Source organism: Chelonia mydas, chromosome 2, assembly GCF_015237465.2.
Source record: "Chelonia mydas isolate rCheMyd1 chromosome 2, rCheMyd1.pri.v2, whole genome shotgun sequence".
NCBI classification, from domain to species: Eukaryota; Metazoa; Chordata; order Testudines; family Cheloniidae; genus Chelonia; species Chelonia mydas.
Window position 1 is genome coordinate 38,351,300 of NC_057850.1, and position 27,275 is coordinate 38,378,574.

At 47.4% G+C, this 27,275-nt stretch overlaps 1 protein-coding gene across 11 annotated transcripts in view; it reads right to left on the minus strand.

Annotated features, from left to right (window-relative positions):
* Window positions 1-14,172: 14,172 nt before the first annotated feature.
* The window catches only part of VPS13B (vacuolar protein sorting 13 homolog B), a 914,031-nt gene continuing 900,928 nt past the window's right edge, over window positions 14,173-27,275 (minus strand). For 10 of the 11 annotated variants that reach the window (XM_037892217.2, XM_037892214.2, XM_027818377.3 and 7 more), the window contains exons 61-62: window positions 26,721-26,970; window positions 14,173-16,517 (exon numbers count right to left, since the gene is read on the minus strand). In XM_037892217.2, the coding sequence (XP_037748145.1) occupies window positions 16,269-16,517; window positions 26,721-26,970 (499 nt within the window). In that variant the 3' untranslated portion in view covers window positions 14,173-16,268. Of the gene's footprint in view, window positions 16,518-26,674; window positions 26,971-27,275 lie in introns of all 11 variants that reach the window. The other variant, XM_037892219.2, reaches the window with a different exon arrangement.

The window sequence follows — 27,275 nt, forward strand, 5'->3', positions numbered from 1 at the left end:
ATGCTTGCTGCCTATCCCTCCTTCTGCCTTCCATATAAGACTCCTGTCAATGCATCCCAGAAGATTAGCCTTTTTCATAACTGCATCTGTTGACTAATAGTCAATTCATGATCCACTATAATCCCCAGAGCCTTTTCAGCAGTATTACTGCCTTGCCAGTGTGACAGGGTCAGGCCAGATAGCTGCAAGAGAGTGATAAAAGGCAGATATATTAGCCCCAGGTTAAGTAGGTCCCTTTTCCCTGGGTAAGGTAACAGGGAAGGTTCCAGAACACTCAAACTTTCTGGGAACAAGGCAGCCAGGCTGATTAGAACACCTGCAGCCAATCAAGAAGCTGATAGAATCAATTAAGGCAGGCTAATAAGGGCACCTGGGTTAAAAAGGAGCTCACTTCAGTTTGTGGTGCACATGCGAGGAGCTGGGAGCAAGAGGTGCAAGAAGCTGAGAGTGAGAAGGCGGAAGACTGAGAAGTACAAGCATTATCAGACATCAGGAGGAAGGTCCTGTGGTGAGAATAAAGAAGGTGTTGGGAGGCGGCCACGGGGAAGTAGCCCAGGGAATTGTAGCTGTCATGCAGCTGTTACAGGAGCCACTGTAGACAGCTGCAATCCACAGGGCCCTGGGCTGGAACCCGGAGTAGAGGGCGGGCCTGGGTTCCCTCCATCCCCCCAGCTCCCTACTTGATACCAGAGGAGTTGAACTGGACTGTGGGTTCCACCAGAGGGGAAGGTCTCTGGCCTGTTCCCCGATCCCCTAGGTCGATCACCAGAGATTGCGGGGATTGTTGTTCTTCCTTTCCCCGTGCTGGCTAGGGATGAGGCTAACTGAGTGAACGGCAGATTTGAGTCACGAAAGTGGCCAAACTGAGGGCTCCCGTGAACCTCTGAGGTGAGAAAATCTGCCAATAAGCACAGGATCCACCAAGGCAGAGGAGGAGCTTTGTCACACCAGCTATTCCCCATTCTGTAGTTGTGCATTTGATTTGATTTTCCTTCCAACGTACTTTCCATTTGAATTTCGTCTTGATTTCAGACCAATTCTCAGGGCTTTTTGAATTCTAAGCTGAGCTTCGAAAGTGCTTGTTACTCTTTCCAAGTGTGTTGTCATTTGCAAATTTGATCAGCAGAGGTGCCATCCATTTATTGAAGTCATTAATGAAAATAGTGAATTGTACTGAATCCAGAACGAACACACACACACAAACCAAGATACACCCTCCGAGTCTGACAGCAAACCATTGAGAACTACTCTATGGACTTTTGACCAGCTGAGCATCCACCAGACAGTATTTTCACCTAGACTACTAGGTTCCAAGGCTGCGTATGAAACAGCCTTACTAAACTCAAGCCATAGCTCTCTGCCCTCCTCCTACCTGCCCCCCTCCCAACCATAGCGTAGCCAAATAAGCCTGTTAAAGAAGGAAAAATAGGTTGGTTTGGCATGATTTGTTCTTGACAAAGCCATGCGGGCTATTACTTATAACTAAGGCTGCGATTTACTCACGGAAGTCATGGAATCTGTGACCTCCAAAGTCCTCTGTGACTTCATCCAGTGCTGACTGGGAGGGCATGGTACCCCCAGCACCCCAGGCAGTGAGAGCCCCTGCCCCTCAGCTCCCTGGCAGCAGAGGGGACCCCCCCCCCCCCAGAGCTTGCCACCTCTGCAGGAAGCTGGGCAGGGGGGGAATGACCCACCACAGCTCCTGGCTGCCACTGCCATGGGAGGAACGTTGCGGCACGGAGCTGCCAGTGGAGGGGGACCCTGGAGGGCCGAGCCCCCAGGGGTGGTTGGAGCTCCCCACCCCACTGCAGCTGCCCAGGCTTCCCATTTTGTCATGGATATTTTTGGTAAAAGTCAGGGACAGATCATGGGCAATAATGAAAAATTCACAGAAGCCCATGACCTGTCCCTGACTTTTACCAAAAATATCCATGACAAAAAATCTTAGCCTTACTTGTAACCCTATTCCTAGTCTCCTCCAGGTGCTTACAAATTTAATAAGTTGTTCCAGTATCTTTCCAGATAGGGAGGGGCTGACTGGTCTATCGGCCCTCAGGGCTCTTTTTTCAAGATATGGTTGCCCTTTCCTAGTCCTTGCAGCTCTCACCCAGCCAGTATGCGTTCTCTAATTGCTAACGGTTCCTTAAGTATCCTAGGCCAGAGGTTCTCAAGCTGTAGTCTTCAAGTTCTGTTCAGGTGGTCCGCACACAAGAATGAAGATGCACATTGAGGTGGTGGCCTTGGGGAGAATGGGGGCGGGGGGTAGGTGGAAGGGGGCAGTGGGGTGAGAAGAGCAGGGTGTGGCGGGGAATTTGGGAAGTGCAGGGCTGCGGTGGCCAGAGAAAGAGGTGACTTTCCCCAGCTCCAGGGCTGCAGCTCCCGGGTAGAGACCCCCTTTCTTCCCAGCCCCACCTGTGTGGCTGCTGTGTTGGGGGAGAGACCCCCCCCCTCCCCTTCCCAGCCCCAGCTGCTGTGACAGGGGAGAGAGGGCACATCCATCGCAGTAGAAAGGTAAGACTATGGCTATTAAAATATGAGTTGTGTGCTTTTATTTGAAGAACAAAAAAACATTTATTATTAGGTTTTTTTTAATATAGTGCTTTTATCCAAAGCCCTTCACAATAGCTAGCTAATGGTACACACAACATTTGGAAAGATCGTTAAGTGGTCCGCCGAGACCCTCAGCAACTTTCAAGTGGTTCACGGAAAAAAAAGTTTGAGAACCACTGACTTGGGCTGTTCATTAGGCCCTGGCAACTTGAAGACCGCTAACTTAACTAAATATACTTTAGCCTGGTCTCGCCCTAGTGGGGCTTGCAGTTCATCTCCCTTGTTAAGTAGCTGGCCACCATTAAGCCCGAAGCCAAATCAGCATTAACCATCTCTGTCTTGATATCGCCAGTTATTAGTTCAGCGTTCCTGCTAAGACTGAGGTGGGCAAACTACGGCCCGTGGGCCCCTCCTGCCCGGCCCCTGGGCCCCGCCCTTGCTGGTCCCCCTCCCCCACAGCCTCAGCTCACTGCGCCGCTGCTGCAATGCTCTGGGGGGGCGGGGCTGCGAGCTCTTGCCGGGCAGCGCAGCTGCAGAGCCCGGCCTGAGATGGTGCCGCCAGCCACCGGTGCTCCAGGGGGCGCGGTAAGGGGGCAGTCGGATAGAGGGGAGGGGAGTTCAGGGTGGTGGTCAGCATCCAGGGTGTGGATAGGGGTCGGGGCGGTCAGAGGGTGGGGAACAGGGAGGTTTGAATGGGGGCAGGGGTACTGGGGGGGCAGTTAGGAAGGAGTGGGGGGTTGGATGGGGTGGCAGCAGGCAGTCAGGGGCAGGGGTTCCGGGGACAGAAAGCGGGAGGGGATGGATGGGGCAGGAGTCCCGGGGGGGGGGTCAGGGGCGAGAAGCAAGGGGGGGGGGCGCAGATAGGAGGCACAGCCTGGCACAGCCTCCCCTAACCGGCCCTCCATACAATTTCCGAAACCCGATGCGGCCCTCAGGCCAAAAAGTTTGCCCGCCCACGTGCTAAGTAGACAACCTGCCCTTTCCTTCTCTTGTTCCTAATGGAGTTAAAGAAACACTTTATGTCCCTTACGTGGTGTAACCCATTTTGATTTTATGCCTACAAACTTGTGCTATTTTTCTATACGGCTCCTTAGCAATTTGTCTATGTTGCCACCGTTTGCTTTATCAGCTCAGTAACAAGCTTGGCACCATAGTAGCCTCTTACTATGCTGCCTTGTGGTCGTTTGCAGTTGTGCCTTTAATATTAGCTCTTGCAGCTCTGCTGAATGCCTTGCTCTCTTAGTTTCTTCCCCTGGGGCCATATCTACCAGTGCTGTGTCTGTTCAAAAAAAAAAAAAAGGCATATTTTTAAGGCCAGCATCCGTATGCTGCTGCCCTCACGCCTTTCTAGCCTAAGAGTCAGGAAAGCGATAGCTTAAATGATCACTTTCGCTTATATTCTTCCCCCTTCAGTGTTGCAACCAATGCCTTGCTCTTGGGCAGAAGGAAATCTAAAAAAATGGCTGTCTGCCTGGTTATTTCCTCCACCTTCTGAAACAAAAAGTTGTCTCCAAACATGCCTATACCCTATTTTGTGATTTGCTATATTACTTTTCCAATAGAGGCCCTCATTACCACCATCCAGTAGACAAATAAGCCTGTCAAAGGGTATGTCTACACTACGGAATTAGGTCGAATTTATAGAAGTCGGTTTTTTAGAAATCGGTTTTATATATTCGAGTGTGTGTGTCCCCACAGAAAATGCTCTAAGTGCATTAACTCGGCGGAGTGCTTCCACAGTACCGAGGCAAGCGTCGAGTTCCGGAGCGTTGCACTGTGGGTAGCTATCCCACAGTTCCCGCAGTCTCCGCTGCCGATTGGAATTCTGGGTTGGGATCCCAATGCCTGATGGGGCTAAAACATTGTCGCGGGTGGTTCTGGGTACATATCATCAGGCCCCCCCTTCCCTCCCTCCCTCCGTGAAAGCAAGGGCAGACAATCGTTTCGCGCCTTTTTTCCTGAGTTACCTGTGCAGACACCATACCACGGCAAGCATGGAGCCCGCTCAGGTAACCGTCACCGTATGTCTCCTGGGTGCTGGCAGACGCAGTACTGCATTGCTACACAGTAGCAGCAACCCATTGCCTTCTGGCAGCAGATGGTACAATAGGACTGGTTGCCGTCATCGTCATGTCCGAGGTGCTCCTGGCCACGTCGGCCGGGAGCGCCTGGGCAGACATGGGCGCAGGGACTAAATTTGGAGTGACTTGACCAGGTCATTCTCTTTAGGCCTGCAGTCAGTCCTATTGAACCGTCTTATGGTGAGCAGGCAGGCAATACGGATTGCTAGCAGTCATACTGTACCATCTTCTGCCGGACAGGCAAGAGATGAGGATGGCTAGCAGTCGTACTGTACCATCTTCTGCCGAGCAGCCATGAGATGTGGATGGCATGCAGTCCATCTGCACCGTCTGCTGTCAGCCAAAGATGTAAAAGATGGATGGAGTGCATCAAAACAAGAAATAGACCAGATTTGTTTTGTACTCATTTGCTTCGCCCCCCCCCCCCCCCCCCGTCTAGGGGACTCATTCCTCTAGGTCACACTGCAGTCACTCACAGAGAAGGTGCAGCGAGGTAAATCTAGCCATGTATCAATCAGAGGCTAGACTAACCTCCTTGTTCCAATAAGAACAATAACTTAGGTGCACCATTTCTTACTGGAACCCTCCATGAAGTCCTGCCTGAAATACTCCTTGATGTAAAGCCATCCCCTTTGTTGATTTTAGCTCCCTGAAGCCAACCCTGTAAGCCGTGTCATCAGTCGCCCCTCCCTCCGTCAGAGCAACGGCAGACAATCGTTCCGCGCCTTTTTTCTGTGCGGACGCCATACCAAGGCAAGCATGGAGGCCGCTCAGCTCACTTTGGCAATTAGGAGCACATTAAACACCACACGCATTATCCAGCAGTACATACAGCACCGGAACCTGGCAGAGCGATACCGGTCGAGGAGGCGATGTCAGCGCGGTCACGTGAGTGATCAGGACATGGACACAGATTTCTCTGAAAGCATGGGCCCTGCCAATGCATGCATCATGGTGCTAATGGGGCAGGTTCATGCTGTGGAACGCCGCTTCTGGGCTCGGGAAACAAGCACAGACTGGTGGGACCGCATAGTGTTGCAGGTCTGGGACGATTCCCAGTGGCTGCAAAACTTTCGCATGTGCAAGGGCACTTTCATGGAACTTTGTGACTTGCTTTCCCCTGCCCTGAAGTGCATGAATACCAAGATGAGAGCAGCCCTCACAGTTGAGAAGCGAGTGGCGATAGCCCTGTGGAAGCTTGCAATGCCAGACAGCTACCGGTCAGTTGGGAATCAATTTGGAGTGGGCAAATCTACTGTTGGGGCTGCTGTGATGCAAGTAGCCCACGCAATCAAAGATCTGCTGATATCAAGGGTAGTGACCCTGGGAAATGTGCAGGTCATAGTGGATGGCTTTGCTGCAATGGGATTCCCTAACTGTGGTGGGGCCATAGAGGGAACCCATATCCCTATCTTGGCACCGGAGCACCAAGCCGGCGAGTACATAAACCGCAAGGGGTACTTTTCAATAGTGCTGCAAGCTCTGGTGGATCACAAGGGATGTTTCACCAACATCAACGTGGGATGGCCGGGAAAGGTACATGACCCTCTCATCTTCAGGAACTCTGGTCTGTTTCAAAAGCTGCAGGAAGGGACTTTATTCCCAGACCAGAAAATAACTGTTGGGGATGTTGAAATGCCTATATGTATCCTTGGGGACCCAGCCTACCCCTTAATGCCATGGCTTATGAAGCCGTACACAGGCAGCCTGGACAGTAGTCAGGAGCTGTTCAACTACAGGCTGAGCAAGTGCAGAATGGTGGTAGAATGTACATTTGGACGTTTAAAGGCGCGCTGGCGCAGTTTACTGACTCACTTAGACCTCGGCGAAACCAATTTCCACTGTTATTACTGCTTGCTGTGTGCTCCACAATATGTGTGAGAGTAAGGGGGAGATGTCTATGGCGGGGTGGGAGGTTGAGCAAATCGCCTGGCTGCTGGTTATGCGCAGCCAGACACCAGGGCGGTTAGAAGAGCACAGGAGGGTGCGGTATGCATCAGAGAAGCTTTGAAAACCAGTTTCATGACTGGCCAGGCTACGGTGTGAAAGTTTTGTTTGTTTCTCCTTGCTGAAACCCCCCACCCCTTGGTTCACTCTACTTCCCTGTAAGCTAACCACCCTCCCCTCCTCCCTGCAGTCACTGCTTGCAGAGACAATAAAGTCATTGTTGCTTCACATTCATGCATTCTTTATTCATTCATCGCACAAATAGGGGGATGACTACCAAGGTAGCCCAGGAGGGGTGGTGGAGGAAGGAAGGAAAATGCCACACAGGACTTTAAAAGTTTACAACTTTAAAATTTATTGAATGCCAGCCTTCTTTTTTTTGGGCAATCCTCTGTGGCGGAGTGGCTGGTTGGCCGGTGGCCCCCCCACCGCGTTCTTGGGCGTCTGGGTGTGGAGGCTATGGAACTTGGGGAGGAGGGCGGTTGGTTACACAGGGGCTGTAGTGGCAGTCTGTGCTCCAACTGCCTTTGCTGCAGCTCAACCATACACTGGAGCATACTGGTTTGGTCCTCCAGCAGCCTCAGCATTGAATCCTGCTTCCTCTCATCACGCTGCCGCCACATTTGAGCTTCATCCCTGTCTTCAGCCCGCCACTTACTCTCTTCAGCCCGCCACCTCTCCTCCCGGTCATTTTGTGCTTTCCTGCAGTCTGACATTATTTGCCTCCACGCATTCGTCTGTGCTCTGTCAGTGTGGGAGGACAGCATGAGCTCAGAGAACATTTCATCACGAGTGCGTTTTTTTTTCTTTCTAATCTTCACTAGCCTCTGGGAAGGAGAAGATCCTGTGATCATTGAAACACATGCAGCTGGTGGAGAAAAAAAAAGGGACAGCGGTATTTAAAAAGACACATTTTATAAAACAGTGGCTACACTCTTTCAGGGTAAACCTTGCTGTTAACATTACATACATAGCACATGTGCTTTCGTTACAAGGTCGCATTTTGCCTCCCCCCACCGCGTGGCTACCCCCTCAACCCTCCCCCCTCCCCGTGGCTAACAGTGGGGAACATTTCTGTTCAGCCACAGGCAAACAGCCCAGCAGGCATGGGCTCCTCTGAGTGTCCCCTGAAGAAAAGCACCCTATTTCAACCAGGTGACCATGAATGATATCTCACTCTCCTGAGGATAACACAGAGAGATAAAGAAGGGATGTTGTTTGAACGCCAGCAAACATACACTGCAATGCTTTGTTGTACAATGATTCCCGAGTACGTGTTTCTGGCCAGGAGTGGTAAAGTGTCCTACCATGAAGGACGCAATAAGGCTGCCCTCCCCAGAAACCTTTTGCAAAGGCTTTGGGAGTACATCCAGGAGAGCCGCGAATGCCAGGGCAAAGTAATCCTTTCACATGCTTGCTTTTAAACCATATATAGTATTTTAAAAGGTACACTCACCGGAGGTCCCTTCTCCGCCTGCTGGATCCAGGAAGCAGCCTTGGGTGGGTTCGGGGGGTACTGGCTCCAGGTCCAGGGTGAGAAACAGTTCCTGGCTGTCGGGAAAACCGGTTTCTCTGCTTGCTTGCTGTGAGCTATCTACAACCTCATCTTCTTCGTCCCCAAAACCTGCTTCCGTGTTGCCTCCATCTCCATTGAAGGAGTCAACAACACGGCTGAGGTAGTGGTGGCTGAACCCCCTAAAATGGCATGCAGCTCATCATAGAAGCGGCATGTTTGGGGCTCTGACCCGGAGCGGCCGTTCGCCTCTCTGGTTTTCTGGTAGGCTTGCCTCAGCTCCTTAAGTTTCATGCGGCACTGCTTCGGGTCCCTGTTATGGCCTCTGTCTTTCATGCCCTGGGAGATTTTGACAAAGGTTTTGGCATTTTGAAAACTGGAACGGAGTTCTGATAGCATGGATTCCTCTCCCGATACAGCGATCAGATCCTGTACCTCCCGTTCAGTCCATGCTGGAGCTCTTTTGGGATTCTGGGACTCCATCATGGTCACCTCTGCTGATGAGCTCTGCATGGTCACCTGCAGCTTGCCACGCTGGCCAAACAGGAAATGAGATTCAAAAGTTCGCGGTTCTTTTCCTGTCTACCTGGCCAGTGCATCTGAGTTGAGAGTGCTGTCCAGAGCGGTCACAATGGAGCACTCTGGGATAGCTCCCGGAGGCCAATACCGTCGAATTGTGTCCACAGGACCCCAAATTCGACCCGGCAAGGCCGATTTAAGCGCGAATCCACTTGTCAGGGGTGGAGTAAGGAAATCGATTTTAAGAGCCTTTTAAGTCGAAATAAAGGGCTTCATCGTGTGGATGGGTGCAGGTTTACATCGATGCTGCTAAATTAATTTAATTGTAATTGTAAATTAATTGTAATTAATACATTTAATGCTGCTAAATTCGACCTAAAGTCCTAGTGTAGACCAGGGCAAAGAAGGAAAAACAGGTTGGTTCGGCATGATTTGTCCTTAACAAAGCCATGCTGGCTATTACTTATAACCCTATTCCTAATCTCCAAGTGCTTAGAAATTGATTGTTTAATAAATTGTTCCTGTAGCTTTTCAGCTAGAGAGGGGGTGTTTGTTTCAGAACTGCTTCAGCCACCTCCTGCTCCTGATGTGCTAGTTTATTATAGATTCCCCAATACTTCTAGTTGTCTCCCCTTTATCTTTACTTAGAGACTTACAGCTGGGCTGCCTCTCACCGCCTTCTAGATCTCAGAACACGTGTCTATAGTCTTGATGGATAATGCAATATCTTCTCCCCTTTTTCGCCTTGCCTGTCTTTCCTGAACATTCATTATACTACTAGGCCAGTCATGACATTTATTCCAGCAAATCTTTGTGATGCCAACTAAGTCTAGGGTGACCAGATTCATAGGTGCTGACTCCATGGGTGCTCCAGCACTGGAGCACCCACGGGGAAAAATTGGTGGGTGCTCTGCACCCACCAACAGCTCCTCCCCAAGCGCACCGCTGTGTCCTGCTTCGCCCCCTTCCCTGCCAGCGCTTGCACCATGAAAAAGCTGTTTCGCGCGGCAAGCACTGGGAGGAAGGGGGGAGGAGGAGGAACACGAGGCAGGACTGGGGAGAGGCTTTGGAGAGGGGTCCACTAGGGACAGGAAGGGGGGCAGAGTCGGGGCAGGGCCGGGGGCGCGCGAACACCCACCACCAAGGAACGTTGGTGCCTGTGACCAGATTGCAAATGTGAAAAATTGGGACAGGGGGTTGGAGGTAATCAGTGCCTATATAAGAAAAAACCCCAAATATCAGGACTGTCCCTATAAATTGGGACAGCTGGTCATCCTAACTAAGGCATAGTTTAGCTTATTTACTAAAGCTTCCAGTTTAGCCACCCCCAAACCAAGCTCAAGATTTAGCCCTTCGTTAAGGTCACCTTTTCTAATGCTTAATGATGGGCTTTTGTCACCGCTTGAGCGGAGAATGTCTTCTAACATAAGGCACAGCAGTGTCTCAAAGAAGCTCAGCCTAACAACCCTTGCATGTGACACCAAAAAGAAAAGCCAAACTAGAATCAGTGTGTCAAAGCAGGAGCAACCAAAATTAGGGTAATGAAAGTTTCCAAAAAAGTGCCTTTGAAACTGGCTGCTAGTTGTTAGTTGATGCTTTCCTTGTACCTTGTGCATGTATTAGTGCTCTGTATGTGAAGAGGAGATGACTCATGGGAGAGGCAAGAAGGGTTAGGTGCCCCTCCATCAGGCTGCCCAGGCAGGGAGAGGAAGGGGCGGGGCCAGAGCCTCTTCTGCCATGCTGCCTGGGATGAGGCCTGGTGCAGCACAGTGGCTGACTGGGAGAGCACATGGCTGTGGCAGAGGCTGCCCCCACCCAGGCTTAGCTTCTGGGGACAGGAGCTGATGCTGAGCATGCGAGGGGGGCTCTGACTCGCTCAGCTGCTGTCCCGGAAACCGAGCCTGGGCGGGAGGCAGCCAGGCGCTCTCCCAGGTAGCATCTGGGAGTGGCTCTGTGGCCTGGCTGCTAGGTAGAGCAGCCGAACATGCCAGAGGGAGCCAGCACAACAGGAGGCCAGAGCTCCCCTACAGTTTCTGTCCTTGGTCAGTGAAGCCCCCCAGAGTTCAGAAGTTCATCTGCAGAGTTTACCTCCCCCCGCCAGGGTGGAAGTGGGGGGCATCTTACATGCTCCGCTGTTCGGGTTGACAGCCAAATGCCATGCCTCTCCATGGGGTTCTGCTGCAGTCTTCACTGCCAGCTGTGCCTCTCTGCCAGCCATCCTGCTATCCGCTCTGCGCTCCATGCTCGCCATCCTGCTGTCCGCTCACCAACTTGTCTTCAGGGGCCCCCCTGCCCTACCTAACACAGCTCTCAGTAACTTCAGCTCTTCAGTGATTTCAGCTGGTAGTAGGGGACCCTCAGTGCTAGTGCACCACTAGCCCAAAGTAGGTCTAATGCTTAGACCTAGGTATCAGTGATTTCAACTCTGCAGCATGTAACAAGACTCCTAATGGAGCCAAAATTAGCTCTGTTATTACACAGTGGAGAGAGGAGAGGTCAAAATAGTGTTTAGGGACCCACACTACCAGGTACACATATCTGTCCCCAGCCTCTCTCAATTCATCAGGTTTTGGAACCAATGTCCCTTGCCTAGCGAGTGCTACTTAGTTGAGGGCGAGTCCCTCTGTCATAAAATGCCAAGTACAGTTCTACTGTCCTTGATTCACATAACCATGATAACAATGCTTTATTACTCCTGCCCCAATAACAAAGAGACTGGGGATCCCACAGCAGCCAAAGTAACCATTTGGGCAAGCAGTTCCATCATGCTAGGCGGGATGGGTGTGCCCATGCAAATGAGATCAGCCCCGAAGTCCTTTTCCACAGCTCACCACCAGATGTCAGGGTAGAGCTCATTCTGTCTCTGCTTACAAATAGATATTAACTTATGATTTTTGTTGGCCTTTACAAAATGGAGCGGTGAGCTCATGCTGTGCTAGTTAAAAGATTCAAAACTCAATTGTCAAGGAGGAAATAAAGACTTGGGCCTATGCCATTGGGCAGTTTCAGTCAGTGAGTATGCACTTTTGCTGTATAGTGAGCTAAGCTCCTGATGCTAAATGGACATTGTCCTAACGTCTGGCTCCAAGTCCTTTTGAGCTGTCTTCTTTCTGCTAGAAAAATAAGCTGAGCCACACACCTCCTGAATTTGTTTTTCTCCTCTTGCCAGCCATGGTGTTATAAATAAATATAAAGGGAAGAGTAAACCCCTTTAAAATCCCTCCTGGCCAGAGGAAAAAGCCTCTCACCTGTAAAGGGTTAAGAAGCTAGGATAACCTCGCCGGCACCTGACCAAAATGACCAATGAGGAGACAAGATACTTTCAAAAGCTGGGGGGAGGGAAAAACAAAGGGTCTATCTGTGTGATGCTTTTGCCGGGGACAGAACAGGAATGGAGTCTTAGAACTTAGTAAGTAATCTAGCTAGATATGCATTAGATTATGATTTCTTTAAATGGCTGAGAAATTAAGCTGTGTTGAGTAGAATGGATATTCCTGTCTGTGCATCTTTTTGTAACTTAAGGTTTTGCCTAGAGGGATTCTCTATGTTTTGAATCGGATTACCCTGTAAGGTATTTAGCATCCTGATTTTACAGAGGTAATTCTTTTTATTGTTACTTCTTTTTTTACTGTTATTTCTATTAAAATTCTTCTTTTCAAGAGGTGAATGCTTTTACCAGCTTAGGTTAAAACTTCCCCAAGGTACAAACTATTTTACCCTTTGCCCTTGGACTTCCACTGCCACCACCAAACGTTTATCTGGGTTTATTTTATTAGGAAAGCATTGTTTGGAAACGTCTTTCCCCCCAAAATCCTCCCAATCCTTGCACCCCACTTCCTGGGGAAGGTTTGATAAAAATTCTCACCAATTTGCATAGGTGACCACAGACCCAAACGCTTGGATCTTAAGAACAATGAAAAAAAAGCATTCAGTTCTTGAAAAGAAGAATTTTAATAGAAATAACAGTAAAAAAAGAAGTAACAATAAAAAGAATCACCTGTCAAATCCAGTAACACAGAAGGTTTATATACCCTTCCCTTTATATTTGTGACACCATGGCTAGCAAAAGGAGAAAAACAAATTCAGGAGGTGTGTGGCTCAGCTTATTTTTCTAGCAGAAAGAAGACAGCTCAGAAGGACTCGGAGCCAGACATTAGGACAATGTCCATTTAGCATCAGGAGCTTGGTCAAACAGATCCCTAGAATGTTCCGTTTCAGAAGTATAATATATGCCCTAAACGCATATATTTGATCTCTCGCGCCCCTTGCCTGCTGAGATGTACCTTAAACAGCTCCTCACCGCCTCTGGATTGCTGTTTCTAGGCATTATTGCCCCAGAAACCAGCTAATGGTTAAGGTGATTTTATGAGACTGTCCCCACTGGCTGATCATGCTTTTCTGTGATGGCCAGGTGAAATAAGATGTAGAAGGGAACCAAACACATTCTTTCCTGAGAAGATTGTACCACAGTGTGTTAACTGCTGGAAATGGCCCACCTTGATTATCACTACAAAAGGTTTTCTCCCCCCCTCCCCCCGCTCTCCTATGGGTAATAGCTCATCTTAAGTGATCACTCTCCTTACAGTGTGTATGGTAACACCCATTTTTTTCATGTTCTGTGTGTATATAAATCTCCTCACTGTATTTTCCACTGAATGCATCCGATGAAGTGAGCTGTAGCTCACGAAAGCTGATGCTCAAATAAATTGGTTAGTCTCTAAGGTGCCACAAGTCCTTCTTTTCTTTTTGTGAATACAGACTAACACGGCTGCTACTCTGAAAACTGTGCTCCCAGAGCAAACAAGCATTCCTTAAACACCCCAGAATAAATCTAGCAAGCCACAAACTGAAAAAGAGATGGATTGGAGTCCCTCCAGCCCCAAAGAATGAGACCACGTATATTTTTAAAAGCACAAGTTGGAGAGCTTCAGTCAGCCAAGCACAGTTGTCAGGCATCTGCTCTGTGGACAGTTTCGTTTTCGCCATTCACACATCATATGTAGGAGAGGCTGATTTATGTGAAGTTACCACATGTGTTTCCGTACCTGCATTCACAAAAGGGGGAAGAGACAACTACATAGCTTGTTTTATTGTAGATGAGTGTGCAATATAAATATTTTTGCCACAGGATGAGCATAATTCAGGAAGAAAATGTCAGCATAATCCCACCAATATTGGTTTGACGCTTCAGAAAAAACTGCTGTCTCCTCCCATATGTTTTACAGGTGTGTTTTGCATGTTTTTGACATTCAGCCAATGTTCTACTAGGTGAACAGCTTATTCTAGTTTGGGTTGTGACCGTGAAGCAGTTTTGACTCTGTACATAGAGTCGTAAAACTCTTTAGCACCTGTTTTGGCCAGCTCTAGTCATCAGTCTTTACTTAAAAAAATATTAATGTGAATTTCAAACTGTGGTTCATGGTTGGCTGCGTTTTCTGGGGTATAGCAAAGCCCATTAACTTGCTGGGGGTTGATCTCGCAGAGATTCAGTGTCACTATTATAGTCAATGTTCTGTTCATTAGATTGTAACCACATGACTTGTGTAGCACACAGAAACCAAGTATTGTAGGAATAGCTTTATTAACTTTAAACAATCGTGTTATATTACAATTTATGCATCAGTATGTAAAATTAGCAGTAGTAAACTATTTATCATAAAAGATTCAGGAATGAACAATCTATATATTTACATTTTTAAATAGTGTCATTTAAAGGTGAACAATGACCAAGTAGCTAGATGCTGTATGAAATGTTAATAATGGATGGGTTCATTTCACATTCAGCAAAGGGCTATTCAAATCCTGTGCTTCTTCCTTATCGTACACAAGAGACATGAATTCCAGGAGTAGCTTCAACAAAGCAGAACTCATGAGAAACACAGAGCAATTACTACATTCTTATTTCATGTCCATTTGGTCATACCAGCTACGTATAGGAGATGCTAACATAAGTAAATGGCATTTACTGAACATTAAGGGCAATGATCGGACTTGACTCCTGTTCCTAACTTAGTTGCTGGTTGTATTCAGCTATATCAGGAATCCCCACACAATAAGTTAGTTCATGTGCTGAAATTCATGGCCAGTAGAAGAAAAGTCCTGGGCAGAGTTTGCAGTAGAAGCTAACAAAACCCAAGAAACTGAGTCAAGTCAGCTTTTACCATTTAAAATGAAAATTGCTGTAGGTGTGTTTGCTCTGCAAAGCAATCTAACTGCGCCTGTGGTGACAGCGTACAAACCAGAACACAGATTTGAAAATAAAGGCTAAAGAACAAGTTGAAAAGCACATTTCTGTCTAAAAGCTTTTTACCTAATATTGTTACAATTGCCATCTAACACTGATGTAACTGATATTGCAATTGCCAGTTGTAAGCCAATTGCTGGTAGTAGCCATCTTGCTGACAGATGGTGGTTTTCACTGGGCTCCAATATTGCAGTTTTCATTCAACTCTGTCTTCCGACCTATTTCACAGTTGTTTCATGTAGTGAGAAATTAATCTAAGTCCAAGAATTTTCCAGTTGCTCTGCTGTGCAAAATCGGGTATAATTCCTAGGCACAAGTATTTCTGTATGATCGGATGTAATACGTGACTTCTTGGTCCTGATTCTGAATTTCCTGCTTTCTGACATTTTTAGGGTGATAAGCATAAAATGAATTACAGCTGGCCTAAGTAAGGAAGCGCTGTGTGTACTGTTTGGAGAGTCCAGAAATAGTAGAGCCTACCAAGGGGACTAAGGATGAAGTTTAGCACTTGGGTTTAAAAAGAGCAAGGTGTTTACAATTTTTGGTACATATTACTGAGTATAAACACAGCTCCTAAAGCTTTTTAAAATGCACATTACTGGCCCCAAAATTATAACTGTGCCTGTCTCCCTGATATAATTACATATTACCAACTGATCCCCACGGTATATCGAAAATTCTTATGAAATTTTGATTGGTGGATAAAATAAAGTTTCTGTATACAGACAGTTCTAAAAGTAAATTAATGTCGTAGTTTCCATTTTGTTCTTCAAACCATACAAAGGCACTACTTTACATTAAGGACTAATGTCCTGCAAAATTTCAGTCAAATAAAGGAAGCTATTTTAAGGTTAGGGTGGTGCTAAAACCCAGCTGTCACTAGTAACTTAAAACGGCCACACCAGGTCTATCAGATTTAGGGGGGGAATATGTTTTGCTTCAGGATGTAGACATTGGGGTGGAAAAAGTTTCAACTTTGAGCAATTTTTTACAGCTGAGTTATAAGCCTTGCTTATACCAGAGACTGGCAGACCCTAAAACGTGATATGGTGGGCACGGATATCTATTTTTGGTGTGCGGCAAAAATGTCTCAGTGAATAGGATTTCCCTTGTCTTCTTTCCTCTTTCTGCTAAGAGAAAGATCAAAGGATTTTCATTCAGTTATCACCTTTCCCTTTGGTTGAATATCTGTCTGTTAGGGTGGTTATTTTGCTTTCCTTCTAGTGCTAACATCTTGCGTAGAGACCAGGAATCCCAAAGCTGTCCTTAGAATCAGATCAGAAAAGCTAGCTTTTAATTTTCCTATCCCCACCACCCCACAAAACTGACATTAGAAAAGTTCACATTAGATGACTGCATAGAAAGTGTGACTTCAAAAATGGTAATGCGTAATCACACTTGCCATAATTTGTTCTTAATTAAATCCCTTCCGCAAGGCTTTATTTTTTACCATAGTGAATTTACTAATGAATACCTGAGCAAAATTTGGATCAACTAGGTACTGATATGTCTTAATTGTACTTGGAAGGGGCTCTGCAGCTACAACTTGTGATGCTGTTTGTACAGAAGAGTGGCTTGGAGCAAGGTGGTAGGATGTTTTTGTGACGAAATCCACGAGCCGGTTGTATTGTTGTTCAGAGAGTCTCTCTCTAACTCCATCCACCTAAAATCAGATAAAACAGCTTTATTATTGGAATGTAAAGTATCTGCACTTACTGTTCATACCCAGCAAAGATACTTCTGCATTAGTTTGTTCTCAAGCAAATGCTTCCTATCATAGATCTGTAATGTTGGTGAGGTTTCATCCTTTCTGCAGCTCAGTGTCTCCCACACTTCTGTGACGCGTGAGCTGCTTTCCTCTTTTACAGTTCTGGTGGCAGTTCAATGTCCCCTTTCTCCAGCTTCCCACCAGAACTTCTGCCTCTGTGGCAGCAGTTAGGTTTGCTCCCAACTACTTCCGTTGCCAACTTCCCTTTTAATTCATTTTCTGGGTGGTAATGAACAATTTATCATCTGTCCTCTTCTGCTGCCCCACACAGATCAGGTATCTGGCAGCACAGTGGTCTTAGCCACCCAGATCAGTTGTTGCAGTGTCCCTCAGGCAGCAGCAGAGCTGTCCAGCAAACACCGGACTAAATCCAAGTGGGGTTCTATATATGAGGCAGCATTCACAGACTTTTCAGAGGGTGAATTATGTCTTGCCTGTTCCCAGCCAGCCGACCATCACATAACCAGGGCATGGGACTCAGGACATGCCCTCTCCAAAGAGCTGTGAGTCCAATCAGGAGCTTCTGAGCATTTCAGGGAAGAAGGATGCAGATGAAGCTATCCGGCCAGCTCAAGGGGTAAGTCCCACATAAGACCCAGCCAGAAGGGAAAACCCCTTAAAAGATCTAAACTCATCCCCTACATAAAGATACTGAAATGGGTTCTCAGGTCCTGGGGTGGCCAGAAAACAATTCCGTTTTGCAAAAAATTTCAAGGTTTCAAAATTAGTTTTTGTTCCAATGCAGAACGAAAATGAGAACTTTTGAAAAATGAGAGAGACAGACAAACACACAAACAGCTAATAATGCAGTGGTTATGTATGTACCTGGGATGTGTGGGATGGTTCAAGTCCCTACTCTGCCTGATTCAGAGCATCCCGAGTGAGTGCCCTAGCCACCGGGTAGTCTCTCGCTGACTCCCCCCACCCAGTTGGAGTGGTTCCTCTTCATGTAACTAATTTATTCATTGATTTACTCTGTAGCACAGTGGTTAGGGCACTCGCCTGGGATGCAGAAGACCCAGGTTTCAAGTCTCTACGCTGCCTGATTCTGAAGCAGGGACTTGAAGCTGGGTCTCCTACATCCCAAGTGAGTGCCCCCTAACCACTGGAGTGTCTCCCTCTCTCTGGTCATGACCAGAAATTCCATCCTGGACATAAGAAACCTTTATGATGAAATTGTCATCAAAACGGATACGTCCCATGGTCCCAATGCAGATGCACATTCTAAACAAATCTTGTGCTCATCCAAATTCATAGGCTGTCTCCTGGTTGGAGAAAACTGGGTAAGATAGTAGCAGAGAGCACATCCATGCCAAAGCAGTCACTTCTGTTTCCACAGAGTACCTTGAGAAGGGACTACAAGCCCAACAACAGGCAGAAATGCAGACAGAAGTAAGATGGCACATATTTCAGGCAAAAACCTTGGAACTGCAGATCCGGTAGCAAAATCGGAGGTGGCAGCAATACCTCTGCAAACTCATTATGACCACAAAGACTGTGCCTCCATCCTGATTTAAATGTAGGAAGCAAACTATCCCCCTTCTCAGAAGTTCTGGTAGGAAGCTGGAGAAGAGGGACACTGAACTGCAGAGGAGGGGCACAGACTGTACACATCACAGAATTGTTGGAGACACTGAGCTGCAGAATGGGTGAAACATCAGCAAGAGAAGGTGAAATGGATGAAAGTGGACTAGTTGGTGAAAGTAATAGTGAGTTTCAGTTGCCCCCCTCAAACTAAGGGCATCATCTCATACCTTCTTCATCCAATCACCCATCTCAGGCAGTCCCTTCACATACGAGTTGATACTGAACGGGCTCTCACCCCAGGATATGGGAGCAATACAACCAGTACTCCTGAGGGAACTCAGTGCCAAAAAATTCTGCACCAAAAAAAAAAATTCTGCACACAATATTTTAAAATTCTGCACAATTCTGTGTATTTTGTCAATAAATAAATGTGGAGGCTCCAGCATGGCAGAGGGGAGGACAGACCACTGGTTGCACAGACGTGGGAGATCATCCTGCAGCCCTTCCCCAGGACATGCACTCAGTTGTGAGCCTGCACCTGATCCTGACACAGCGCAAGGGCTTACCCCAGAAAAACCCCAGGGCCCTGCCCCTCCATGCCAGGTGCACCAAGATAGTGAGCAAGAGGGACAGAGTCTCGCATGCACACCCAGGGGGAATGGGACTCTGCAAGAGGGGTGAGGATGTGGGTGCAGGGGGTTCTGGGTGTGAGGGACTCATCAGGGGAGTCTGGGTGTGTGAGGCTTGGTGGGATGGGGGTCCAGGTGTAGGTGGTTGGGGCTCAGTGGGGTGGGGGGTCCAGGTCCGGGAAGCTCATGGGGGTGGTCCATGTTCAGGGGGCACTTGTTGGGGTGGGAGTTTCAGTGCAGAGTACTCAGGGGTGGTCTGGGTGCAGGAGAGAGGGGTGTAGCAGGAGCCTGGATGCAGGGGGGTGGGGCTTGTTGGGAGCTTCTGGATGTGGGGGGGAAAAGTTTGGTGGGGTTGGAGTTTGAGTGCAGGAGCATCAGTGTCGGGGGGTGGGTCGGGGCTCTGGGTGCAGGCGGGTGAGATTCAGTGGGGGATCTAGGTATGCAGGGGGTCCAGATGCATGGGGACTGGGCGGACGAGGAAGCAGCTCGCTGTACAATGACCCCTCTCCCCATGGCTGATGAGTTACGGGGGCAGGAAGCAGGAGGGAGTGTGCAGGTTTCTGGGGATGGGTCAGGCCCGAGCCCACGCTGCTCCTTGCAGAGGATCAGGAAGTCCTGTCTTCCCCCCACCCACAGACAAGCTGGGACTAGCAGCTGAGCCTGGCGCAGGGTCAGAGTCACTGGCTGGGGATTCTCCAGCCCCGTCTCCTATGGTGATTTACCTCTCCAAGGCTGCCTGAAACAATGCACCTGCACTGCTGGGGAGGGGTGCATGACCGCTCTTGTGGCTTCCCTTTGCTTTCCCATCAGAAAGTCATTTTTCTGCAGTGAAGCAAAGAAATCTGCAGGGGACACAGTGGTGCAGAATTCCCCCAGGAGTAAACTGGCTCCCTCAGAAGAAATATTCTTAGCACTATATTCCATATTCTTCATCATTCTGAAGCACTTAGGGGGTCAAAGCCAACCTGGATCTCAAACAGCTCAACAAATGGATGACGAAAATGAGATTCTGGATGGAGACCCTAGCCTTGGTAAGTAGCATTTCTATCCCAAGGAGATTTCCTTGCCTCAGTGGACCTGGCAGGGCTTATCTGCATATCCCCATACATCCATGTCACCATCATGTACTGATATTTGTGTATGGCACAGCCCACTACCAGCACAAAACATTGCCATGTGACTTTTCATCGGCTCTCAGAGTCTTTCCCAAGATGCTCGTGCGGTCATAGCCACACTCAAGACACTCAGTTGTTTCCCTTTTTGGACAATATTTTGATCAGAGCCTTGACTAAAACAGCAGCTCACAGCACCACAACTTGGAGACTGGAGTTGCTTTAAGAAAAGCTCCCTGACCCCTTCCACAAATATAGCTCATTTGGGAGTGGATATAGATACATCTGAGGCCAAGTCTACCCTTCACTGAACAGGTTTGAGAACATTTGGAAACTGATTTGAAACAAAAGACTGTCTGTAGACAAGTATCTCCAGTTTCTAGGCCTTCTGGTTACATGTATAGGAAATACACCACATATCTCCGGAAGTTTCTGCTGAAGGTGAGCAACTATGTTGCTTCTTAGTTCTCAGAGCAGTCAAATTGTCAAAACCTGAAGCAGACCAATGTCTCCTAAACTACTTGTACTAAGACCTCTAACCACTCACCCCTTTGAACCATTTACAATGGTCATGCCTTGTGACGTTATTGACATGAACTGTGACCATATAGATCATTGTTGCAACCAGGGTCCTATGTTGCACCAGGTTTTGTACAGAGGAGGCCAAATGGGGTGTCTATGGAAAGGGTGTAGTTTGCTGGTTATGATTATGTTGTCTGTGTGTGTGTATCATTTTTGTATTTGAAGTTATGAATATTGGGTATTTACTTGTATCTCAATGTGTTTGATTCTAATTAGGCTCAGTGAAGCATTTGGTCAGCTTCTTGAGAAAGGACTATTCTCAGTAAGTGTCCAATCAAGAAACACTTAACTGACAATGGACTTTGGGAGACGTCAATCCACATCTGAGCTTTCCTGGGAACGTTCAAACTAACATGTAAACAATGGCGTCAGCCTGCAAAAAGCTGAATCATTCATAGGTATGTGACTTGCCCATGTGGCTACAAACTCCATCTTGTTGCTGTGACTTTGCACAAAAGAACAAAGGGATTTCCGCCCACAAGAGAGAGAATATAAAAGGCCCTGGAAGCCTCTCCATTTTGTCGTCAGATGGCTTAAGAGATGGCCTCTCTACCCCCAAAGAGATGCCTGAAAGAAACCCGAACAAAGGACAGTAATTATGGGGGTGTGAGTGATTGCCTGACCCAGACTAGGAAGGCATCTAGACTGTGAAAGAAGCTTATTGGAACATCTCTGAGGGTGACTTTTACCTGCATTCAGTTTCCTGCTGTATTACACTTAGACTTGCGTATTTTTGTTTTATTTTGCTTGGTAATTTACTTTGTTCTCTCTGTTATTACTTGAAATCACGTAAATCCTACTTTTTATATTTAATAAAATCACTTTTGCTTATAAATTAATCCAGAGTAAGTAATTAATTCCTGAGGGAGCGAACAGCTGTGCGTATCTCTCTATCAGTGTTATAGAGGGTGAACTATTTATGAGTTTATCCTGTATAAGCTTTATACAGAGTAAAACAGATTCATTTGGGATTTGGATCCCATTGGGAGCTGGGTGTCTGGGTGCTGGAGATAGGAGCACTTCTTAAGCTGTTTTCAGTTAAGTCTGCAGCTTTGGGGCATGTGGTTCAGACCATGGGTCTGTGTTGGAGCAGATTGGTATGTCTGTCTCAACACGGCAGGGTTCTGGAGGCCCAAACTGGCAGAGAAAATGGGCAACAGGTAGACTCAGCACATCAGGTGACAGTCCCAAGGGGGTTTCTGTGATCGAACCCGTCACATGCCTTTCTTTTTACCTGCCTATCCGTCTGCACTTGCATCTTAGTTGCTATGATACCTGCTAGCTGAGTCTCACAGTCACTGGAACACATGCAAGCTCAAGTGCTGGTCCTAAAGTAGGTACTGAGTCCTTCAGACGGTGGACAATTCCAAGAAATGTCCACATGGGTCTTCCTATCTGCTCCACAGAGCTTCAAGTACTCAAGACAGATGCCAGCTTACTGAGGTGGGGAGCACACATCGGACAAAGAACAATGCAGGGAATGTGGCACTCCATAGATAGAAACCTCTTGGAGGTCAGAGCAGTGAAGTTAGCCCTATGAATGTTCTAGAGCCCGCTCATGGGCGATCATATCCCAGTCCAATTGGACAACAACCACCACCACCACGGGGGAGTACATCAACAACCAGTGGGGAGCTCAAAGCTTGATCCTACTCTCAGAAGGGATGGAAATAATGGAATGAGCCTGGGGAAAATCTGGCTTCCATAAGAGCAATACGCAAAGGGAGAACTAAACTAGATGGCAGACTGGCTACACAGACACACAGTTGACAACTCAGAAGGGAGGCATTCATTGCACTTGGATTATCCTTCAACGTGACTAGGACTACACTGGGCTCCAGATGGACTTCAACACTAACAGCCTACTCCTCCATCTAGTCATGGTTTACCTCATGGTGTCAAGAAAAAAACAGATACCCCAAGGACCCTGGAATTCCAGCTATTCTGGATTTTCTTCAAGACATTATGGAAAGGGACTACAGCACAACAACATAGCACATTCGTCATCAGCCATAAGTAGTGTCTTACATGCAAGATCCTTGGGCTCTTTAGCCAAAAATCTTCAAGTCTCAAGAGTTCTCAGAGAGTCAAATTGTCTAAACCTGCAATAGACCAATGTTTCCTAAGGGGGATCTAACTACTTGTACTAGGACCCCTAACCACTCACCCCTTTGAACCATTTACAATGGTCATGCCTTTCTTTCTACCTACCCATCTGTCTACACCTGCTTCTTAGTTGCTATGATACATGCTAGATGAGTCTCATAGTAGCAGCTCCATCCATACAGAAACCACACTGCCATGATGACAAGGTGGTTCTAAGGACTCTGGAATCTCTCTTACCAAAGGTGAATTCCTCTTCGCATGCTTCACAGGAAGTGATCCTCCCCCCATTCTGTCCAGAGCCACAGCAGCCTACTGAAAAGCTGTGACATAGTGAAGATATACATAGAGCACTAAAGATCCCCTCATAGGCGATCCCTCAAAGTCAAGGATGATATCTTTCATGAATTATCCATTTCAAGTTATCTATGGGTCCACCGATGGCTGATGAGCCACAGACTCTGCCACATTGCAGACACGTATTTCCGAGCAGGGTGGGTGAAGCTGAGTTATTGGTTCGAACCATGGTGTGCTCTTTCTGTTGCTCCCGTTTTTCGGTTACATGTAGTCGAATCTGGTTCTCAAAGTGCCGAGTTCCATGCCTCAAGCAATTCCTCCATTGTTGTCAGTTTTGGGATATACCTTCCTACAAGTTAATGTCAATGTTGCATTTTCTCATATTAGCCTTCAAGACACCTCTATAGCATATTTTCTGTCCTCCTCTAGCATGTTTGCCTTGGCTGAGTTGAGAAGAGAAAACTTGTTTTGGCAGTCTAGAATTGGGCAGCCAAACTACATGCCCTGCCCAGTGAAGTTGATGATAATCATCACCTCGATGCTCGTGATATTGGCTTACGAGAGGACGTTGACATTAGTGCGTCTATCAGCTCATTTAATTCCAAGAATCTTACGCATATGGCATTGATGATACTTCTCCAGTGCCATATCTCCTATACCAGAAGTGGGCAAACTACAGCCCGCAGGCCACATCCAGCCCGCGGAACCCTCCTGCCCAGCTCCTGAGCTCCTGGCCCAGGAGGCTAACCCCCAGCCCCTCCCATGCTGTTCCCCCTTCCCCGCAGCCTCAGCTCACTGTGCCACAAGCACAATGCTCTGGGCGGCAGGGCTGCGAGCTCCTGGGGCAGTGCAGCTGCAGAGCCCGGCCTGACCCGGTACTTTGTGCTGCACGGTGGTGTGGCTGGCTCCAGCCGGGCGGCGCGGCTGTAGCACCGTCAGCCACCAGTAGTCCAGGTAATGCGGTAAGGGGGCAGGGAGGTTGGATAGAGGGTGGTCAGGGGGCGGGGCTGTGGATAGGGGGCAGGGCGGTCAGAGGGCAGGGAACGGGGGGGTTGAATGGGGGCAGAGGTCCTGGGGCAGGCAGTCAGGAAGGAGAGGGGGAGTTGGATGGGGCAGCGGGGGGTAGGGGTTCCGGGGGCAGTCAGGGAGAAGGGGTGGTTGGATGGGGCAGGGGTCCCGGGGGGGGCAGTCAGGAATGAGAGGAGGGGTTGGATGGGGTGGCGGGGGGCAGTCAGGGGTGGGGGTTCCGGGGGCGGTCAGGGGACAGGAAGTGGTGGTGGATGGGGCAGGGGTCCCGTCAGGGAATGGGGGGAGGGGGTTGGATGCGGCAGGAGTCCTGTGGGGGGGGGGCCGTCAGGGTGAGAGAAGCAGGGGAGGGGGGGATAGGGAGTGGGGACTGGGCCACACCTGGCCGTTTGGGGAGGCACAGCCTCCCCTAACCAGCCCTCCATACAATTTCCAAAACCCGATGCAGCCCTCGGGCCAAAAAGTTTGTCCACCCCTGTCCTATACGTAGTCCACATTTCAGTCCCATAGAATAGGGTGGGGATCACAACAGCTTTATAAACCATAAGTTTGGTTTTAATTCTGATGTTGCAATCTTGAAAACACCCTCTTTCTCATATGACCAAAAGCTTAGCTAGCACATTTGAGACGATACTGGATACTTCTGCCTCCTATAGCACTGCCGGTTGTACCACTGTTCTATGCAGTTGTGCTTTCAGTCCCAGTGGCATACGTTTGTCATACACAACACCTGAGAAGTTATTCCACACTCTTCCAGAACTCCCCATTCTGGACCGTACCTCACATTCAAGCTTGCCATCTTCTGTAACCCACGCACCCACCCAGGTACTGGAACTGGTCAATACTGTTGAATTTTACTCCATTAATTTCTATATCCAGTTTTCCTGCAGCACCTCTACTGACCCATATGACCTCAGTCACAGTGATTTTCATCTCAAGCCTATTTAGCTGATCCTACCACTGATTTCACTATTTCCTTTAGGTCTTCTTTTAAAGGATGCCCTTATTGCTATGGTACCAAGTATCAGAGGGGTAGCCATGTTAGTCTGTATCCACAAAAGCAGCGAGGAGTCCGGTGGCACCTTAAAGACTACAGATTTATTTGGGCATAAGCTTTCATGGGTAAAAAACCCACTTCTTCAGATCAAGAAGTGGGTTTTTTACCCATGAAAGCTTATGCCCAAATAAATCTGTTAGTCTTTAAGGTGCCACAGGACTCCTCGTTGTTCTTATTGCTATGTCATTTGCATACAGCAGCTTTTCACCTTTTCCCATTGGGATCTTCCTGCAGATGTAGTCAATCAATACTAAACAGCAGCAGACTGAGGGCCAATCCCTGATGCAGTCCAACTTTCATTTCAAAGGGGCTTGTTCCAAAATACGTTCAGGTGGAGTACATAGTGCACTCTATATAGTGCATTCACCATAGTTTTTATATCCTCAGACACTCCATATTTCCTCAGCACGATTGTATGCATCCTTCTGTCCACATTATCGTACACCTTTTTTGTGTCTATAAAAGCCAAGAAGCTATCCTATTGGTAGTCTAGCTGCTTCTCTGTTCTTTGCTGAATTATAAACACAGCATCTGTGGTTCCTCGTCCTTTGTTAAAGCGAAACTGTTCTTGTTTGAGGTGGGATTCCACCATTCGTCTAATCCTGGCGTCCAAGATGTGTTCCAGTATTTTCAATCCATGCAACAGTAACTTTATCCTTTTATAGTTTCCATGGTCATGGATGCTGCCCTTTTTATGTATTGGGACCAAGACAGACTTGCACCAACCTTTGGGGATTCTCTTGCCTGCCACACAGCTTTAATCACTCTGCTCATCCATTTTATGCCTTTCTTACCCAAGACTTTGACCAGGTCCACTGTCACTTCATCAGGTAAAAAAGTATCTTACAAAAACCATGGAACTAACAAGAATGAAATCCCAGCCCAACTGAAATCACTCCCCAAACTCCCATTGACTTCATTTGGGTCAGGTTGTCACCCATGGTGCTTAACTTCACTATTGTCTGCTTTTTCAGTATATTCAGTTTCCCTTTCCTTTGTATATACACTCTGTTGGGATTGTGAGCTCCTTGAGGCAGGGAGCTTGTCTTTATATGGGTCTATGAATTACTTGTTGGCGCAATATAAATAACAATACTGATATCCATGTTTGATTCTGACAATGCCTCTCATACAGTTCCATTCAAGAATTGGATGATGAGACTTGATGGTGAGGGAGAACTTGCTCAGTTTAAGTGATGATTTGCAGGAAAAAGAGAAGGGAGTTGCAAAATTGAGTATAAAAGGATAAAAGCAACCGAATAAAACCATGCTGCTCAAATATTCTTAAGTGAAAGTGGCTGGTTAGGGTTAAGATTAACAGACAAACCATGCCTAACAATGTGCATTTAATTGCTGAACTGCTAGGTTAAGCATCTAATAGAATTTGGTTTAATTATTTTCCATGTAAATTTGCAGGCAAATTGAGCAGCCCTAATGTTCTGAGCAATAAATACACATACACAGCTTCAGACATTAGAACCTCTTATTCAGAGAGCTAATGGTGGGCAAGTTACCAAGTTTATTCCAGAAAAGCACTGTGGTGGATGTTGAAATTTAATCTGGACAATGACTGAAGAAGGCAGAAGGGAATGATAGCACCTTTACTACTGAGCAGAGTAAAAGTACCAGTGGCTGGTTTGGGACCTTAATCTCTGACCTCCTGACCCAGAGAGGAGCATGCCACCAACTGATTCCTACTGCTACTCTTGACAAACTCACCAGTGCAACTTTATCTTTAAATGAAGATACCACTGAATGTCTTTACCTCCAAATCACAAGGCACTCTTTGTTGTTTGAGCTGCACCTTCAGCAAGTTTTTTTGTTGATGGTCTTCTACACACTCAATTTCAGTCACAGGGAATGCCTGCTGCTGTGTGTCTTCACTGACACTGACCACAAATAGCACCTCTGACGTAAGTAGCAAGCATCCTTCATGCTCTTGGCCTGATCCACTCACAATAACCACATCCAGTGCCATGTGGACCTCTGGCCTTCCCAGAGATTGAAGCATTTTCCTGTTTAAAAATAAGTCAGTATTAGAAACTGGATGTGTAAGGTAGTAACTCGCTTTTGTTCTTCCAGGTTTTCACTTAAGATTATAGCTGCCTGCCACCTAAAAATACAAGATAAGCAGGAGTTTGTTTTTGTTAAAATAACTAATACCACATTTCTTGCAATACTCATGTGTAAGATTTAAATAACAAGGTTTCACATTTATTCTGTAAAGTTTATCATAACTCCTTAATGATTTGCTGCAAAACTGACGTAATAACTTTATGGCTATTCATAATTACGTTCACCTAGGTCAACCAATTTCTCA